Source organism: Octopus bimaculoides, chromosome 14, assembly GCF_001194135.2.
Source record: "Octopus bimaculoides isolate UCB-OBI-ISO-001 chromosome 14, ASM119413v2, whole genome shotgun sequence".
In the NCBI taxonomy this organism is placed as follows: domain Eukaryota; kingdom Metazoa; phylum Mollusca; class Cephalopoda; order Octopoda; family Octopodidae; genus Octopus; species Octopus bimaculoides.
The window spans coordinates 7,120,197-7,128,682 of NC_068994.1; the positions used below are offsets into that span (position 1 = coordinate 7,120,197).

Sequence of the window (8,486 nt, forward strand, 5' to 3'; positions counted from 1 at the left end):
TAGTTCTGATAGTGACTGCGCAATTAGTGCAAGGTCATCAGCATAGAGGAGCTCCCAGGGGCAACCTGTCTTGAATTCCTCTGTGATCGCCTAGCAGCAGAAATATAACAAAAGACTGTTACTCTGAGTTTCACGTTCCCGTTCATCGGACAGTTTTGTTAGAAATGGGAACGTGAAACTCAGAGTAACAGCTTTTTGTTATGTTTCTGCTGCTATTAAATAAAGCATATTACTCTACCTCTGGTATTTGAGTACTCTTTTTTCCACCTTGTTGCACATTTCATGTGCTTACTCCAGTATATATATATATATATATATATATATATATACATACATGTATCAGCTGGGACCCTCATCGTCGTAACCGACGGAGTGCTCCTATAGGCCTAAGTTCAAATCTTACTGGAATCAGCTGTACCTTTTTATCTCTAGTCGTATGAATGAAATAACCGATAGTACACCTCTTCCCTACTCTCCAAAAACGACTTCATACTTAAGCAAGAAGTAAGAAAATTATCTATGTTTACCTCTTCAGTTTTCTTTGTATCATCGTTCATCCTTCTTACTCTCCTCTGAATGTTTCTTTTCACTGGAGATGAGTTGTACTCAAAGATATTTATTGGTATATCCTGCTCTTTGAATGTAGCTGACGGGAAATCAAATACTGATGCATCTTCTGGTTTCTTGCTATTTACGGTGTCTTTTGATTTAGACACAGAATCACATTTTTTCACAGACCTGCCAACTTTTGTATTTTTCTGCTTCAAAGCAAAACAAGGATGCTGTTTAGTTGTTGCTTCCACTTGAGGTTGGTCATGTATTTCGTCACCTAAGGATGGATGAGTTTCACGACCAATTGGAAATGTCCAAGATTTCTTGGGTTTTTGTTTATTTATGTTAGAATTTGACTTATTTTTGCTGTGTTGAAAATTGGGTTTATTGCTGAGAGAATTACCATTATTATTAATCTGTGATCGTCTTGGATCAACAAATTTACTGGTTGTATTTTTAATGTCTTGTTTTGGTTTGGTTGATTGATTTCTTTTTGGATTTAGCTTATTAAATGCCTTGCCATTCACAGTTCCACTTTTACTATTATCATCACAATTCATTTCTTTTGTCAGCTTACCCGAATCAATTGCCTTGCCACTTATCATGCAGCCATTTCTACTCTCCGGCTGGTTCAACAACTGATTGTCTCCAGACTTACAGTTTCTATTTTTGTCTGGGACGTTGTTACTATTTGATGGCTGCTGTGAAACTATCATATCCAGATTATCATATGCTTGGCTCATACAGCTGTTTGTCTCACACCAACTTTGATCATCATCTTCCAAACCTGAAGCAAAAATCTTCATTGTTTCTGACTGAATAAGTTTTTGCTCCTTTGTAAAGCCATCCAGAGGTGTTTGCCCATTTTGTCTTTGGAAATTGTCTCCTTTTTGTCCTTCAGAACTAAAAGCTAAGTTTTTCCCAGAGAATGTAGTCTTTTTGTTTTTATTCTGCACAGGTATTTCACTGAACTTTTTACCTTTGGCTGTTTTATCAGAGTGATTGTTGAGAAGCTCATTTGAAGAGCTTAGCTGATTTTTATTATTTCTTTCTATTTGGATTTGGGTTCTCCTTGGAAATTTATATTTGGGAACCTTGGGTGACAAAGTGACATTCTTTTTAGATTTCCTCTTCTTCATCACTGGTGATACATCATTTCGCAGATTGATGCTGTAAACCCGAGACCCTGCATTTCTTGCTGCTGCTTCAGAAGACACTCCATTTCCAGAACTGCTTGTTTTTTGAGTTGATAAATTAAATGTACGTTGGCCCACGTCACATATCAGTATTCTCTTTTTCGAAGATTTCAGAATTGTCTTTCTTGACATTGTCCACTTCTTGAAGCCATAAATAGAGATAAAAGAATATTATTTTCCAGCACCATATTTCATGGCATATAAGACACTTTTCTAACAAATTTTTTTTTTTTTAAATCACTTTAGGTCCTATATATGAAGTAGATTTAATGCTCTAAAAACTATTGTGCTGGAATATGTCCTACTGAAATCAGAGTGCATCTAATATGTTTCTGTGCCTATTATTTCATCAAGTATGGTGTATATTTTCATATAATCTCCCTTAAATACAAACTTATTACTGGTTTAAATATGCTTGTGGCACACTTGAACCGGTAAGGCCTTTCATTGTATTTTGTCATAGAGAAAAGTTCTTGCTGTAGACAGATTGGTGTAGATACACCAAGTCAGTTCATATGGTGTGTTTAGTCCTGTCTGTCCACAGTGAGAAATTCCCTCCATGATAAAATAATGGCTTTGTTACACATTTGAATATGCCTCAAATATATTTGAACTTGTAACAAGTTTGTATTCATACACATCACTGCTTAATGCTTTATTCTGTACAATGTGGTAAGTAGCTTGCTTACCAACCACATGGTTCCGGGTTCAGTCCCACTGTGTGGCACCTTGTGCAAGTGTCTTCTACTATAGCATCGGGCCGACCAAAACCTTGTGAGTGGATTTGGTGAACGGAAACTGAAAGAAGCCCGCCGTATATATATATATATATATATATGTTTGTGTGTCTGTGTTTGTGCCCCCACCATCGCTTGACAACTGATGCTGGTGTGTTTACGTCCCCGTAACTTAGCGGTTCGGCAAAAAGAGACCAATAGAATAAGTACTAGGCTTACAAAGAATAAGTCCTGGGGTCGATTTTCTTGACTAAAGGCAGTGCTCCAGCATGGCCACAGTCAAATGACTGAAACAAGTAAAAGAGTAAGAGTATACACATCACTGCCTTGTGCTTTATTCTGTACAATATCTCCTAATACATAGACATGTTAGTACACTACTAGGAACATTGAATCCATTCCTTCAAGAGACAAAGAATGGTTCCCTATTGTTTTCTCTAACCCCTGTAGGAAGATTTAAGCTCAAGACAGTAAGGTAATAAAACGGCAAACAGGTCCCATCACATTGTAATATTAAACTGTGAAAGTTGTCTCTATTTGCCAAGTAAACTGACTCATGCAGAGTTGAGTATCTTTGCCAGACTACAATACAATGATTATAATGGGCCACAAGCCATCAATCTTTCAGCCAGCAGAGATTCCTTTTCAAATGAAAGCCATATTAGTAATTATACAATGTGTATCTTTCTGAAAATAACAATTCTAAAAGTATTCAGAAACTTTCTGGCATTGTTGATAGCTGTGATAAGAATGGAAGTCTATTGTTCTTAGTGGTTGTTGGAATGTGATTTGAGGGATATCCAACCGTCGTTTCTAGCTGGTCAAGCAATCAGGTGTAGATTTTTTCAATTCATTGTGAGATTTTTGGTCCCAGTGACTGCAGAAAAGGGATTCTAAAGAGACATTGTCTTGAGGAAGAAAGACAAGATCTAGTGGCTAGGGCAGAGTTTGTGGGGTGTACACAATATGGGAGTCAAGAAGATAAGTTACCATAGCATCATTTTTTTTTGAGAATTCATATTTAAAAAAAAAAAAAGATTATGACCTCGATGTTGGATTAACATAGCCTTAAGCTTAAAATCGAACAGATTTACCATTAGATAAATCTGTTTGATTTTTTTAATTTTACATAATCTGAGTTCAAACTTGTGAAAGCTAAGTTGGTTTTTGTATTTTATATTTTATTTTTAATTTAATTTGATATGAAGGGATTGATTATAGTAAGAACGAGTCAGGGTATACTGCCTGAGTGGAAGTGGTATTAAAGAAGCTAGTTCCAAGAGAGATAGGCTACTATAGTGTTTTGCAAAATAATATAAGAAAGAATAGTGATGTCATCATCATCATCATCATCTTTTTAAATGGCTCTCATGATTTGACCACAATTTAATTGTTTCAATTTCAATACAAAATTTCTGATGGAGTCACTTGCCAAACAAGCATAACACCAAAATCGATTTAAATCTTTCTCTTCATAATTCAATAGTGTGCTTTGACAATTCTTTCATTCATTGAAATTTACAGAATTGTATAATTTTTCTCTCAACTAATGAAAAGATAAAATAACTGATAAGCTATATATTTCACAACATACAGTAAAATAAATTTTGTTGTATGTTGGGAGGTTCATTATGCCAATAAACACACACACTGATTCTCTTTTACTACTTTTATTATTATTAGTCATTGGTTAACCATTTAACCAATTAACTAATTAATTGTCTGATTAGTCATTCAGTGTCAATGATGGCACATGGCTCAGTTGTTAGAACATCAGACTTACAATCATGAGGTAGTGAGTTCAATACACGGACGGGGCTGTGAGTTGAGCGTTAGCAACCAATAAAATAAGTACCAGGCTTCAAAAAAAGTCCTGGCGTTGATTTGTTTTGACTAAAACTCTTGAAGCTGGTGGCCCAGCACAGCTGCAGTCAATTGACTGAAACAAGTAAAAAAAGAATTAGCAACTTTTAAAGAATAGGGGAGAGAATTTTTAAAAAAAACATTTTTTTCTTAATTCCTTAAAATTATCTCCCTTGTTTGCTGTTGAGATTTTCGTTTTCCTTTCCCCATAAATTGGAGGCAAATTTGGGTTTACTGAAAATTGTTTTGAATACATCATTCAGTACATCACCACCAATCCTTGTATAGAACTGTGCACTTCACAGTTCCAGTGATACTGTGTTTGGCTGTTGTGTGCATGCTCACATGTCTCCAAGACAGGAAGCTTCATGCAGTGTTGGTGAAAGGCAGTTTTTCTTTTTGACTCTGCATGTGTTGTGCTTAAAAACGTGTTTATATTCTTGCATGTGATAAAGTGTAGAATTAGATTATTATCCTGCTTCCCGCTTCAGTGTTGCTGCAAGGATTTGAAAAATAGGGCACATTTTCCCCACTTATTTTGTGATTTGGGAGGATTTTTGAAAAACGAGGGGGTATTTGTGGCAGTGTTCAGTGAACAATTTAAACACATTACCTGGCAGTGGCTTAAACACAAACCGATCAAGTTTATGTATAAATATTCTTGTTATACACTTGTTTCCTTTTACATAATATTAAAACAATGGCTACTCTTTTATTCTTTTACTTGTTTCAGTCTTTTGACTGCAGCCATGCTGGAGCACCGCCTTTAGTCGAACAAATCGACCCCAGGACTTATTCTTTGGAAGCCTAGTACTTATTCTACCGGTCTCTTTTTGCCGAACCGCTAAGTTATGGGGATGTAAACACACCAACATCGGCTGTCAAGCAATGTTGGGGGAGACAAACGCAGACACACAAACATATACACACACACATATATATACATATACATATATGCGACGGGCTTCTTTGAGTTTCCGTCTACCAAATCCACTCACAAGGCTTTGGTCGGCCCGAGGCTATAGTAAAAGACACTTGCCCAAGGTGCCACTCAGTGGGACTGAACCTGGAACCATGTGGTTGGTAAGCAAGCTACTTACCACACAGCCACTCCTGCGCCTAAAAATTTTCTGAAGCAGCACCCCCCACTAATTTTATCTACAAGCCGCCACTAATCACCACCTGCCTAGATTGCATTTACAGGTGGTTATGTGTAGAAGGATTAAAGCATTGAACAAAATACTTGGTACTTTTATGTTTTACCGTGTTATTAGTATACAAGTCAAAATTTTCAGATCAAAATTTATAACCCCCAAAATTAGGTCAACTTATATACCAGGATGACTTTTGAGGACCAAAAACTCCATCTGAAATGCAACAGGATTTGGAGAGATAGTGATAATGTTTGAATGGTTAGATTATATGTTTGCACTATGTTGACCTGTATGCTAGAAAATATGTTAAGTGCAAATGTTAAGGAGGTCATAGAGGTTTAATAAAATAAAGTTCCAGTCCAGTACTGAAGTTGACATAACTGATTCTGGTGGATCCCTGGCTTCTTCAGGCAATGAGACTACATACGAGAATCCCAAACAGACCTTGCACTTAACCCAGCCAGGATCAGCCTAAATATGCCACCTGTTTTATGTTCTAACCAGCTAGATCCAGCCTATTACACCTACCCTTCAATGCCATTCTAGAAATATACTATAACATCATTAAAATTTCAAAGCACCAACTTTAGTCGAACAAATCAACCACAGGATTTATTCTTTGTAAACCTAGTACTTATTCTATCGGTCTCTTTTGCTGAACCGCTAAGTTACAGGGATGTAAACACACCAACATTGGTTGTCAAGCGATGTTCGTGGTGTACAAACACAGACATACAAACATGTACATATATATATATATATATATATATATATATATATATATATATATCATCATCATCATCATCGTTTAACATCCGCTTTCCATGCTAGCATGGGTTGGATGATTTGACTGAGGACTGGTGAAACCAGATGGCTACACCAGGCTCCAATCTGATTTGGCAGAGTTTCTACAGCTATGCCCTTCCTGACGCCATATATATGTGTGTATATATATATGATGGGCTTCTTTCAGTTTCCATCTACCAAATCCACTCACAAGGCTTTGATCAACCTGGGGCTATAGTAGAAGACACTTGCCCACGGTGCCACGCAATGGGGCTGAACCCGGAACCATGTGGTTAGTAAGCAAGCTATTTATCACACAGCCACTCCTGCACCTACTTACACTCCTGTACACATGTTAATTAAAAGGTTAATAAATGTTAATTTTTTTCTGGTCATTCTGGAAGTCAATAAAATAGTTAATTTCATACGCATATTATGTATATAAGTTATTCAGAGGAATAACATGGAGGTATATTCTAGAGAGAATCTCTTTCTGAAGGAGAAAAAAAAAATTGGAAAGTGATTAATGCAGGTTATGGAAGATGAGATATGATAAAGTGTAACAAGAGGAGAAGACGTGAGTGAGCCTGAATGATAAAGGCACCATCAGCTAAAATATGGCTGACGTTTAGAATTTAAAAGCAATTCTTGCACTTATTTTAAGCACAGAATTTTATTTTGAGTTCATTCTTCTTTTTTTTTTTGAAAGTTTTGGCATAAAGGCGTTTAAAGATTTCCAATTATTAAGCTATTAATACAATTTGCATATTGAACATTATACAATTAAATAGAGTATATGTGTGTACATGTTTGTGTCTATGTGTGTTTATATAGAATGTATTTACATATATATATATATATAAAGATATATATATATACACACACACATTATGTATGTACATACATACATACATACCTATCTCTCTCTCTCTCTCTCTCTATCTATCTATCTATCTATAAAAGGAGCACTCCGTCGGTTACGACAACGAGGGTCCCAGCTGATCCAATCAACAGAACAGCCTGCTCATGAAATTAACATGCAAGTGGCTGAACAATCCACAGACATGTGTACTCCTATTGTGGCTTAGTGGTTAGGACATTCGACCCACGATTGTAAGGTCATAAGTTCAATTCCCAGTGATGCATTGTCGCATTGTGTCCTTAAGCAAGACACTTTATTTCACTTTGCCAAATGAATATGCCTATCACTTCTTGCATATCTACTTCCTTCTAGTGTACCTATCTCTTCCCAACACCTACATCTGACACAAACATTTGTGACAACATATATATTACTATCATTCTCTAACCACTGTAAAACAGCTACAGTATACTGTTCCTAATGACGAATTGTATCAGATAAATAAAATCTGTAAGAAATAGCTTTTTGCTTTCTGTTAACTCATTTAGTTCATATCACCACTGTTCCACGAAGTCTTAACTCTTTTGCTATAAATACTAATAACCACTGAATCTGCTGCATCTTTCAGTAACATATACCTGTTACATAAGTAACATTATACAATGTCACATACTTAATGGTATGTGTGCTATACAAATGCTTTCAGGTTGTAGTTTTCATCCAGGGAAAGTTCATTTCAAAATGTAGTGTCTTAAAAAAAACACAGTATACTTCAAAGCCAAGTGAAATGAATCACTCTGGAGGTGATCGAGAATAAGATGGATATTGATATTTCGCTGTTACTTTAGCTCATCAGTGTTTTGTCCCCAGGATGAATTCTAATCACTGGCCTGAAGTATGTACAGATAGTGCAAAATCTATCAACTGATGTGCAATAGAATTGCACAAGGAAAACAAAATTCAAATTTTGAGTTAGAAACAGTTCTATGAAACCATTTAACAATACAAATACATTATGTGTTCATCCTATATATCATCATCATCATCATTTCACGTCTGCTTTCCATGTTGGCATGGGTTGACAGTTTGACTGGAACTGGTAAGCCAGAGAGCTGCACCAAGTTCCAGTCTGATTTGGAGTGGTTTCTATGGCTGGATGCCCTAACTAACATCAACTACTCCCAGAGCGTAATGGGTGCTTTTTACGTGCCACCGGCACAGGTGCCTTTTACATGGTACCGGCAACAGCAACTACTATGATTTCATACGTGCCATTTACATAACACTGGCAACAGCCATGACTACGATTTCACTTGGCTCAATATATATATATATA

The 8,486-nt window shown here is 36.3% G+C and overlaps 1 protein-coding gene across 1 annotated transcript in view; it reads right to left on the reverse strand.

Annotated features, from left to right (window-relative positions):
• Positions 1 to 428: 428 nt before the first annotated feature.
• LOC128249428 (putative uncharacterized protein DDB_G0282133) overlaps positions 429 to 8,486 on the reverse strand; it is an 8,693-nt gene continuing 635 nt past the window's right edge. Inside the window, exon 2 of the mRNA XM_052973015.1 lies at positions 429 to 1,889. Within this exon, the coding sequence (XP_052828975.1) occupies positions 429 to 1,889 (1,461 nt within the window). The remainder of the gene's footprint in view (positions 1,890 to 8,486) is intronic.